General features: G+C 39.3%; 1 protein-coding gene across 2 annotated transcripts in view; it reads right to left on the reverse strand.

Moving 5' to 3' along the window:
- Window positions 1–1,623: 1,623 nt before the first annotated feature.
- STAM (signal transducing adaptor molecule) overlaps window positions 1,624–12,538 on the reverse strand; it is a 55,896-nt gene continuing 44,981 nt past the window's right edge. For both annotated transcript variants that reach the window (XM_070381896.1, XM_005891919.3), the window contains 6 exons: window positions 12,028–12,116; window positions 9,768–9,855; window positions 9,271–9,325; window positions 8,546–8,699; window positions 6,499–6,668; window positions 1,624–2,951 (listed from right to left, as the gene is read on the reverse strand). In XM_070381896.1, the coding sequence (XP_070237997.1) occupies window positions 2,726–2,951; window positions 6,499–6,668; window positions 8,546–8,699; window positions 9,271–9,325; window positions 9,768–9,855; window positions 12,028–12,116 (782 nt within the window). In that variant the 3' untranslated portion in view covers window positions 1,624–2,725. The remainder of the gene's footprint in view (window positions 2,952–6,498; window positions 6,669–8,545; window positions 8,700–9,270; window positions 9,326–9,767; window positions 9,856–12,027; window positions 12,117–12,538) is intronic.

Consider the following 12,538-nt stretch of genomic DNA (forward strand, 5'->3'; position numbering starts at 1 on the left):
AGAAAAAGGTTCCTCATGAGTAGGAGAGACAGTAACAGCAAAGCAGGACCACAGAGTTAGGGGAAATGAGGGGAAGGATGCACCATGTGTTATTACCAGTAGGTGGGTTTAGGACACTGATGTATTAGCCATCTGACTGACCATGAGGTTTGTTGGCTACTCTTGCTAGACAGTAACTGGGCAGAATTTTTCCATTCAGATGTCACTGGCTTATGGATACACAAACTTTATAAAACTTTATAAAAGTAAAAAAAATTTTTTGCTTTTACTTTATAAAAGTAAAAAAAATTTTACCGAGAAGTAAAATTTGCTTCCCAGAAATTCATTTTATAGCTAATTTATTTTATAAATAATTCAATTCCCTTTAAAAGGGGACAGCTACCTGTTAAAGAAAAATTTTACGAAAGTGCAGCACATACTCTGGTTGCAGAACAAAATCACTGTGCTTCTAATTGGTCCTTTTCTATTTCTAGCCTTGCCGTGTCACCTGAAAGATGGAAAATCCAGTGCTTCCTTTTCAGGGGAATTTTTTCCATCTGGTATTTTCATACCTAGTAAGTGAAAGCTTTTTAGTTGCTGAGTGATGTACAGCTCTTTTGTGACCCCATGGACCATAACCCACCAGGATCCTCTATCCATGGGATTTCCCAGGCAAGAAAACTGGAGTGAGTTGCCATTTCCTTCTCCAGGGAATCCTCTCAACTCAGGGATCAAGCCAGCATCTCCTGCTCTGCAGGCAGATTCTTTACCGCTGAGCCACTGGGAAAGCCTAGTAAAAGAAAACTGCAAGCTTATAATATAGTATTAGTTTTAAGTATTTTTAAGTATTCATCATTTAAATCTTTATAAAAGCCTAGTAATATGACTAGGCAAAGAAACTTACACATGCCTTGTAATAAGGGTAGCCTTTGTTCATTTCACCATTCTTTGACTTTTACAAAGCAAACACATACTAGAGAATATGTCATTGATTTTACAGCACAAAGCTATCAAAATAAAATGGGACAATGATACATTTTGCCATTGGTATTGGGGAATTTATCAAAAGAGAAAAATACAGTATGAATTGAGACAAAGTGTATCACTTAAACTATTCAAATGGCTATGAAAAATATTACAATCTTTTGACAATGTTTAGCAAAAACCAACATATTAAAAATTTTAATGTAAAGTTTGATTTAGAATTTTAAAATTACTGTTTGAGGGCAATGTACTCTAAACTCAGGAAGGCACAAATTAGATATAAGATGGTGATTTAAATTTGAACCTACCTTGAACCTACCTCAGAAAATACAAATTAAATCTTCATTTATGGTGTGAAACCTGTTAATAAATCAATTCATTTACTATGGTACTCAATTCTTCAGTTGTTTCAATAATAGTGTTAAATAACAGCACAACTAGGGAAATTATAAATATTTAAGGAGATTAAAATATCAGTAGAAAACATACTTCATATGGATTAAAAGAAAAAGCATTCACTCAAAACTACTTCAGAATAAGAAGCCAAAATAATTCCATTCGGGAACTTTAAAAGAGAGGAGAGAGAGAAAACAGCCTATAAATCCAGTTTCAAAGACAAGAATAAATATACAAACTGTTAAGCAAAGCCAGGAACCTCGATGACTTTGAAACATCTACTTACACTTATTTTAATGAAGAATTAAAGGATACAATATGTTAAAGACATATTTAAAAGACTAGCAGTGGAATAAGACAGATGAATTGAGTTTCACCATTGCCTAAATAATTACAAGAGACTGAAATTGTAGTGTAATTCATGTTCTCTTTCCAGTTTAAAAACTTCTATCCTTTGCCTCTATCTTTGGTGTCACTGCCACCAATAAACACAGTATACAGCTTAGAAACCTAATTACTATCTTCGACTAGGAAAAAGTAAATTGACATTATCTCTTTAAAAGTTAAGATATAAAAGAATGCAGTCCAACCTGACTTTTGTCTCATGGTCCCACAGTATTCTGATATATCATGCCAAAATGTCAAAGTGTAAAAGGGAACATCATCATTTGCTAGAAGTGCACCAAAAATTTAGCTACTGTACGCTGGTGTGATGACAGCTAGTAGTATGCAGAGGCTACAGAATGACATAACATATGTGCATTCAGCTCCCAATTACTCCCAGGAAGGTTCAGCTGAATGGGAAACTGAAACGGGGACAACATAACACCTTCATGTACATATGCTACAGTTTTGTTCTCTTGCAGTTTAAAAGGATAGTGTAATTATCTTCAATTTACACAAAACATTATGAAACATGGTAGCTGTTCATGATTAAAATAAAATAGCAATGTCAATTAATTTAACAGTGTTAAATATATTCACATGATCACCACTCGTGATTCAAAATGGCCAGTAGTGAAGTTACACAGCAACCTATGTACACAACGTTTGCCACAACAGTGTTGGTAAGATTGACTCTGCAGGCCAGGTGATTTTACGAGACAGATAATCTTGCATTGACCCTTTCATATTATGAAAGGAATTATATGTTGTAAGTAGTTTCATTCCTCACAGGGGAGGGGAGGGGAGACTCTCTAAAAAGTCAGTGCAAATTGAAGAGGGATCTCCCTTCTTGAACATTGGAACGTGTTGACCAAGATACGATTCCTATAAGCTGAGGGTAAACCAATCTTAAGATATTAAAGAATCTCGTAACATTGCCATTGGCGATCGGCGGGTATTTGCCACAAAGGGGACTCCAGTCCTATAGCAGAGCCTTCTGGGAGTATGGCTGCTGCGGCTGAGGTGGCTGCTGGCTGCCCCCAGGCTGGGGCAGTGTGGACGGTAATGTATAGTTCGGCACCTGGGACAGGCTGGTCCCTGTGTTCTGGTAGATGGTGACGTCGGGAGCAGCTGTGGCAGCAGGGGGAGGACTGTACACCGAAGCCTGGCTGGGATACGTACTTCCCGGGACGGAGCTGACCATTGTGCTGTGGAGGGGAAAGAACACTCAGTTAGGTCAACACTGACTTACACAGCCATTCAGAGATCAATAGCAAAGCTGTTCACTAAACAGTTACTCATTCAAGCGATCCATTCCATTAAGTATTTATTAAATAGCTAGAATGTGCCAGACACTGCTATTTGAGGCACCGGGATATCATAAAGGAAGAAAGGGGAAAGTCCCCACCATCATGGAACTTATATTCTAATAGGAGGAAAAAAGATGAGAAAAAAAATGTGTAGTATGTCAAGAGGTGGTGACAAGAGGTGATATGAAGAAATACAGGGACTTCCCTGGTGGTTCAGAGGTTGAGACTTTAGCCTTCCAATGCAGGGGGTGAGTTTGATCCCTGGCCAGGGAGTTAAGATCCCACATGCCAAAAAAACCAAAACACAAAGCAGAAGCAACATTGTAACAAGGTCAATGAAGACTTTAAAAATGGTCTAAATCAAAAAAAGGGAGAAAGAAACAAAGCATCCCAGGAGGACCACTAGCTCCTTGGACAAGAGATTCCTGTGGATCCAGGATGGTGGGGGAGGGCACTCAGATACAGCAACACTGAAGGAGAGACCCGAAAAGAGCGGGAGGTGGTGACACCGACAATCTACGAAAAAGGGCACTTCAGGCAAAGAGGACAGCAAGCCTGTGCGAAAAGGCCAGTCGCGTTCAAGAGACAGCAAGGAGGCCTTGATGGCTGAGCAGAGTAGGCAAGGGCAGAGTGGCATGAAGTGAGAGAGCAGAAACAGAGGAGAGGAGCCTGCGTACACAGGCCCTGTAGACTGTGGTCAGGATCCTGGCCTGTGGCTGCGGGGGATGGAAAAACACTGGTTGGCTGTGGACAGAAGAGCAATCAGGACTTTGCTGGTTCAGTGGTTAAGAATCCGTCTGCCAAAGTAAGGGACTTGGGTTCGATCCCTGGTGGCGAACTAAGATTCCACATGCCGAGGGGGAACTAAGACTGCGCACCATAACCAGAGAGCCCATGCGCTGCAACTGCTGAGCCTGCGCACCACGAGAGAGGCCCACATGCCACAACCAGAGACGTCCACGTGCTGCAACTAGGCAGAGAAGCCCCTACGTGCCGCAGTGAAGACCCACCAGTCAAAAAAGGACAATGTGACGCGACGTGGTTTTAACAGGCTCACCCTAGGGTGATGGAAGTCCAGAAGAGTGACAACCAGAGAACTGAAAATCTATGTAAAAGAATAAGAAACTGTCTGCTAGATATGGACCGAGGGACACTAAAATACCTGCCCACCAAAAACACAGGAAAAAAATTCCTCTTGACTGTGATTTACAATTAGAAAGCCTGAGTCAAATATGTCATATACCTCTATGGTGTATACTTCCACCTCCATTTTCACTACTTCCAATTTTGTTAGCGTATGTTTGTTTTGCCATCAGTTTTCTCATTCAAACACACACAGATGCACATGTACCTACACACAACTGTTCCTAATATATCTTTTTAAAAATTGCCTCAAGGTCTTTGTGAAGACTTTTCCAGGAACTGGAATATATAACTCACTGGCCTAACACAGCCCTTGAAACTCCCATCAAAACATTTATTTATCAAGTATCTACTGAGCTCCCACCAGGTGTAAAACTCTGTGCTACACAGTGTGGCTCTGAAGGTGACAGATCCCACTCCAGCTCTCAGGATACAACAGCCTAGATGGGGATACAGACAAGACAACAGTGCGCTGGGGGCCTGGGACAGCAACAGAGGAGCACCAGTGCTGGCGAGGGGGAGAGCGAGACAGCCTTGGACAACGATGGAGCTAAGAACTAGAGAATGAGCAGAACAGCCACATGAAGAGGACTCAATATTTTGATATTAATGCTCTGCCAAAAGCACCTCTTGAAATGCACCTGTGTTTCTGGAGAGGTGATATTTACAGCTAGCCAATAGCCAGGCTGGGGGATACAGCACAGGCCATGGGTCCAGGACAGGGGTTCATGTCCAGGTGGCAGGAGAGGACAGAACAGTCCCAAGCCAACAGCGACACGGCACTCTGACTCTGCAGCACCTACTATCAGAGCAGCTCATTTACAAGGATAATACCTCAAGGCTCTGGACTAAGAGATCCAAGTAGCCTTCAGTGACAAGAGCAACTAGAGCCTCAAGTGACAGGGTCACCGAGGACCAGCTGGGATAGAGCAGTATCTCTGGATAAGGCTCAAGTTTCTAAGACCTTCCTACTTCATTCCCGTACACTGGCTCACTTCTCAACAATTTCCACCTCTACTCACTTTGATCTAATTTTAAAGTAACATGTTACTCTCCTAAAAGCTGCTCCCTACTGATTTCCATGTAAGGGTATTTGGTTTTAACAGACTGAGAATTAAAAAAAATAAAAATGTCCTTGGACAGACAGAAAGGGTTCCACCTAACTTTTCCGCTAAACTCTGTAACCCTGTAGGTGGTACCGTCTTCTGGCTGCTGTCATCTGATGCCTGTAACAGGCTTCCCCACTACCCTCCTTCTTAAGGTACTTTTAGAATACAAGATGTGACCACAAAATCATGTTTGGCAATCCCTCAGCATCCCTAGAGTGGGGCTCCTGAGCTTGAACAGTACAACAGTGAAGGAAGGACAGGAGCTCTGAGATGACTCCAACATGGATGGAGGTTCCTAGAAATTGTGCCTGTGTTACCGAGAAACTTCTGTTGTGAACTCTTAAGTCTACCTGTCTGAGTCAAAGGAATGACTTCCCGTTAAAGTAGAAAAAGCATTCATAAATTATGAATGATATAATGCATACATATAATCATTTACATGATGGGGCATTATATGTAAATGACCAAAACAATGAGCCTGACATTTCATCATCAGCTACTTGCCCCATGAACCATGGGGGTGTCAGCTTCTTATTACTGTCTCCTTCCACGTGGTTTATTATGCTGTGATATATATATACTAACTTCCTACCAGGGTAAAAAGAAGGAAATATTTGCTTCTAAGATACAGTTCAGAACTATAAATTGTAAAGGAATAATCAAAGAACATTTAGCTTTTTATGTGAAATTTGTATAAAATGTTAAATTACAGTTATCAAAATAAACTTGTTTCATTAAAGTCCTTAGCTAATATCACAGATGGGAAGGAATATCAAAAATACCTAGCTACAATGTTATGTGGCAGCCTGGATAGGAGGGGAGTCTGAGGGAGAACCGATTCATGTATAGGTCTGGCTGAGTCCCTCTGCTGTCCACCTGAGATTATCACAACACTGTTAACTGGCTATACCCCAATACAAAATAAAAAGTTAAAAAAAAAAAAAATGAGGTAAAATCACAATCCAGCAGTTCAAGGATCAGTAGGACAGAGGACTGGCATGCTGGCTGGCACTGCCACGCTGCAGGGGGTCCCAGAGAACCCACTTGCCACCACAGACAGGGCTGATCTTCTGCTATCAGTGATGACACCCATCCTGCATTTTTTAAATCCATTTTTCATGATTACAGACGATCGACGGCACTTGAGGGTTTCAACAGTGCTACCCACAAACAACAGTCAATAATCAAATTACCTGGGGTAGGAAGCCTGGGCTTGCTGAGTAGGAAGGGCTGGGTTTGCAGATGGTGGCACTGCTCCTTGGCTGAGGGAAGACAGCTGCTCTGGGGGTAGGCTGTAGCTCTGCAGGTGGCTCATCTGGGCGCTCCCTGCGACCAGGTAAGCACCACTCTGAGGAGGGTACACCTAGAACAGTTTCACATAAAACATGTTAGGTTCCCTCTGATTTTAACAGGCATGCTTTCAATTACAAACAGAACAATCACATCTCCGAAATCCTTTAAGTTACTTCTGCTGTCAGGCATTTGAAAAAATTACTTTTCAGTGACGTGGGCTTCTGATGATTTTTGTTCTTAGGTAAACAATAGCAAAACTCATGTTCCCCTCCATACAGAAGCAGTAAAGAAACTTAGCTTGAAATCTGATACTGATATAATCTCTCTTTCCATGTTGATACTGTATCTCCCTAAAAGGAATCCCTGACTCAATGGACATGAGTTGCAGCAAACTCCAGGAAATAGTGAAGGACAGGGGAGGCTGGCACGCTGCAGTCCATGGGGTCACAAAGAGTCACATGACTTAGTGACTGAACAACAAAGGGATCCCCCAAAATGCTTAAGAAAGTGTATTTGAATTCACTGTTTTACAGCAACAGTTCACACATACCTATTAGAGATATACTAAATATTTCCTAATTACAGTTTATTGAACACAGAGCAAGCTAAGCTACCCTTCAAAGCCTGCAGGGTCAGCAGACTTTGTCAAGGGCCCAGACAGTACATGTGTCAGACTTTGTGGACCACATGGTCTCTACTGGCACTACTGAGCTCTGCTTATAGAGAAAGCAGTCAGAAATGATGTAAAACCGAAGAGAATGGCTGTATTTCAGTAAAAGTTAAAAAAAAAAAACCAAAACAGGTGTAAGGGCTGCATTTTTGCCCTTGGGCCATTGTTTGTGAATCTCTGCATCTAAAAACTGTATTTGTTTTAAGCCAGAGAGATTAAGGTCTCAAGTGCCTCCCAAATCTTAACATGCATAATATTCTAATTTTCTGTAGTATTCATTAGATCCTTCCATTTCACATGTTTGAAAACTGTTCAGGGAGTGCGACTCTCACTAGCTGTTACTGTAAGACGGTAATACCACCATCAGGACACAAAACCACCACCATCTGAGTGCCTGTGTTAAAGCCACAAGAGACCGCACTACACACAGAATCCAAAAGGTCTTCATTGTAAACACAGCTAGTCCAGTCCTCACAAATGCAATTGTTTGTACTTTGCAAAACCAACAGGAAGGGGTTCTGTTTGTCTGTTGGCTCGTGCTGGTATCATGACTCATGGGTACGTGCTGTCCAGCCCCACATTTCTCAGGTCTGGCTGCTCTTCTTCAGGGTTCTGGCCCCTCCCTGCAGAAGTGCACCTCACCAAAAAACAAAAAAAACTCACCTGCACAAAGTTTATGGTACTCTGTGTGGATAAAATATGGTGTCTGGCGAACTGCTCCCTACACCTTGCACTTGGTGAGTTTGTGGGAAATGGGCTCTGGAAACTGCTGGTGTGACGAGTTTTAGGGGCCTGTGCTGCATCACACATGTTCCCATGTAATGGAACAGAAAAAAATTCAGATCAAGGCAGCTCACTGTAAAACTGAAAATGGGAGATACTCACAAGGACTTAGTAATATTAAGAAACTGTACTCAGAAAAAAACTGTCCTTCTTAACCAGAAAATTAGATGTGAAGCTTTAAAAATACATAGATGTTTGGATCTCACACCTGGATTCAATATGCCTGGGGTACAGCCAATGCGTCTGTATTTTTTTTTAACTTGATGGTGACTGATGTGCACTTCTGCATAAATATAATTTTTTTGAACAAGAACTATCGGTATAGTTAGCATACTATACATTGTATTTGTCAATTAAAAAATCTTCTAAACTTTCTTTTTACTCTGAACATTACTTTTGGGAAGTTCCACATTTTATAAAAACATAGCTATTTCAAATAATCTCAAATATATTTGAAAATTTTAAATGAGATGCTTGAGCTTTTAAAAGCTTACCTGAGAACCAGAAACTCCAGATGACTGAATATAATACTGCTGATTCTGTAATTTTGCATACATGGAATACATGGGGTCTTCATTCATTAACTTGGTATACAAGGACAGGGCTTCCATCACTTTCACATTCAGTTCTGAGAGTTCTGAATGTTTTCTGAAATATTATACAAGAATGTAAAACATCACTGCTATTTAAATGTTCTAAGTAATAAGATGCATCAAAATAGCAAAAGTAGGCAAGAATGCTGTTAAGTAGACTCTATTAAAAATATAACTTGGTGACAAAAAAAAAAATATCTTATAGTTTAACTCCAAGGCAACCAAAAAAAGATTTAGGTGTTGTATGGGTAAGATTTAGGTGTTGTGTGGGAAGGACTTGAGCTTACTGCACTTGACTTTACCTCAAAGTATCTAGGTTTCCCTCATTAGTAACAGATGGGTCATGTGTGGGGCTTGATGATGCCACTAACAGCAAATATGATTACAACAGTTAACCCTTATTAAAAAAAAGGACTAACATCAGAAAGTCACACAAATTCTCACTTTAAAAAGGGGGCGGCAGGGACAGATGGGTCTAATTTTGATTCTCACATCTAATGGAAAACAAGTGAAAACTGGCATATCTGTAAAAACAAAATAAAAAGGCATCTCCATTCCAAGATGCAGCTTAGAGAGCTCTGTAGAGAAGAGGCCATGCAGCACAAGCAGCACACACACGGTCTTACCTATCAATATCCTCCAGCTTCTCATCAATGAGAGGCCCCATCTGGTGACACATTGCTAAGATGACGAGATGGAAGAAATATAAGACAATGCAGCAAAAGACAGCAACTCTCTAAAAGATGTCATTTGGAATAATAAAAATTCTATCAATTAACCTCAGGCCCACAAAACCCAAGACTGGTTTTCCTGAATAGTTATAAAATCAATACTTTTGACTGATTGCATTGCTGTCAGAAAACTTTAGTACCAATCTTCATTTTACAACATTTTAAAATGTTGAATAAAATATTTACTTTGGGTAGAAAAGTATAAAAATTTGAATTCTACCAAAGGTTTAAACTGCATGTAAACATGAGACTGGTCACAGAACAGCAAGAAATGTTAACAGTTTTTATATCGTCTTCAATTCTATTTAATAATAAAAGCACTCTGTAAGAGAACATTAGATATAACCCTTAATTATTTTTTACTTGCAAGGTAAATGGAAAACAAGGTTTACCTTCAAGATGAAGTAACTCTGGAAGATCTGGTTGATCATCACTGGGATCTGTACTTTGCAACATCTGTAGCAACTGGTCCATTTTATCCTACAGGAATTAAACAGTTAATATAAAAAGCAACAAATCACGCTGCCACAATGACTTCTCACTTTGTTAATTAGATAATGGATGAACTTATAATTTACAGATATGAAAACTTCAATTTTGCTTTAATGTATTTACTATCCATGTATTTTCTTTACTACCATGTGAAGTCAGAGTCTTGAAACCTATTTCTTCTTGTTTTTGAAACTGATAACAGAAACTCTCTTAAATAAGAAGAAATACAGCAATATTTAAAGTTACAACATGTGATTTCATTAACCTCTTATGTCATGCTAGTGGATTTCCGTCTCACTTTGTTTTGGAGCATCGGTAGCCTGGCCACGGTGACAGGTGTACCCTATCAAGCTGGCATCATTACTTATGACTAACAACTTGGTTACTACTTCTCCACTGGGGAGAATACAGCAGCTGTTTTATAAGGCACAGCTCAGCTCTATTCCAGCTGTTCCTCTTCTAAGTCACACCAGAAGGATTTATTCTACATTCTCTTTCCACCAATGTTTCAGTTTGTCACCAAAAAAAAGGAGGATGATTTGTGGTTTCTCTATTCTCCTGTGTGAAAGGCTGGAAGGCATCTCAAAGCAGTGACTCAGATCTATTTCAGAATCTTTTGTTTTAGACCAACAGAAATAAAGAAGCCATCATGACATAAACACATGTAAGCATTATATTAGCAGAGATGTATCTATATGTAAGTTTAAAAAATCAAAATATAGATCTCCTGTACCAAACAATATTACTATAATAATTGCAAACTTTTCTCCATTCATGGTTTTGACAAGGTTATACTACTAAGCATAGCTACTTAGGTAAATTATTTAAAGACTATCAATTCGAAGCAAAGTTGTTACATAAACCAAAACAAAACTTTACAGTCTGCACAGAAGGAGAGTAGTTTGAGAGATAAATTAATCACTGAGTGAAAACGACACAAGTATATTAAAAAAAACTCTCTTGAAGTCAAAGAATTTCATATTCTGAAATAGATACTACTTTTCAATGTAAAAGAGTCCTAATTTCATTTTAAGTAGTCTAAAAGAGAAGGCACATGTCAGCAAAGTGTCTGAAGTCAAAAAAAGAGAGGGGTAAAATAAGAGTCAGCTAACATGTGGGTAACTTCTGTCCTCTTGGTTTACAGAATTCTATACCCTATTTGAAACTATCTATTAGAGAAATGAGGTTTCTAGATAGACCCTACATGCATTTTCTTTATTAATATTTATTTATTTGACTCTGCCAGATTAGTTACAGCACATGAGATCTTTGATCTTGTTGTGGCATGTGGGATCCAATTCCTGGACCAGGGATCAAACCTGGGCCCCCAGTGTTGGGAGAGTGGAGTCTTAGCCACTGGACCACCAGGGAAGTCCCCACACATTTTCTGATGTCGTGCTATAGCCAAAGCTGACTTTCCCTGCCCCTATCCAGGCTCTGGCTCTCAGCACAGCCTTCAAAAGAGTGCTCTTCGAACTTTAGTCCTCTGGCTCCCTCCAAACAAGGCTAAAAATCTACAAATCCCTTCACATATTTTAAACAGGAATTCTCATTTTTCATCATTAGTTTAAAATGTTACAAAGGATATAACTGCCAAAAAATTAACTACTGAGATTTAAAAATAAAAGTCAAGGACGTCGGTAGCAGTCCAGTGCTTAGGACTCCACATTTCCAATGTAGGGGGCTTGGATTTGACAGCTGGCTGGCGAACTAAGATCTCACATGCTGTGCAGTGCAGCCAAAAAGTAAAAAGTAAAGTAAATAAATAATAAAAATAAAAGTCACACATTCTTTTGAAATTATTCCAAAAAGTCTCATTACAATAGTGTTTGTAACAGCAAAAAGAAAAAAAAAAAAAGAAAACCCACAGAGAAATGAAAACAACCGAACTGTCCAACAAGAGAATGAAGTCATGATAAACCCACACTATGGAAGATTAAGCAGGAAGTTAAAATGAGAAGGGACAACTATACCTACGACATGGCAAGAAGGGGACTAGAGAGGAAATTTCCAGGAGAATTTTGACTTGGTCTGTATTATTTGAATTTTTGTAACAACAAAATACATGCATTAATCAAGGACTGAATTTTTTAGAGAAGAGAAGAAAACCACTTCAACTTCAATATCAAGTAAGGTGCTCTCGGGCAGAAAGTCACTTACCTCATCAATGTAGGCTGGTTCTGGCTCTGGTTCTATCGTTTCTACCTGAACTTCATCACTAAATTGTACCGTCTTCTTCTCTGTTTTAACTGAAAACATGTAACAATTATCTTTTCCATATCATAAAATTACAATTTTATCTTAAAGTACTTTAAGTTGCAGGAAAGAATCTAGGTGTTTCCTATATTCTTTTCAATCTGACAGACTCAATTTAAGGGATACACCACTAGCAGATTATGGCAGTAATGACAGAACAATACATTATGAAACTGCGTAAAGACTTCTTAATTTTCTCTTCTAAAGATTATATGTTTTCCATAACAGATACTTCACTAAAAATAAGAGCTATATCTCTGGAAAAAGATTAATCACCTATTACAAATGAGAGTTCAGTAAACTGCTGAATGAAAAGCAAAGTTTTACAATGGTATAAATGAACTCTGCTATTTAAAATTAGTCCTTTTCAAATTACCAGTTCTTTCAAAGAAAAATCTCCGCTTTTCCACAGGCC

The sequence above is a fragment of the Bos mutus genome, chromosome 13, assembly GCF_027580195.1.
Source record: "Bos mutus isolate GX-2022 chromosome 13, NWIPB_WYAK_1.1, whole genome shotgun sequence".
In the NCBI taxonomy this organism is placed as follows: Eukaryota; Metazoa; Chordata; class Mammalia; order Artiodactyla; family Bovidae; genus Bos; species Bos mutus.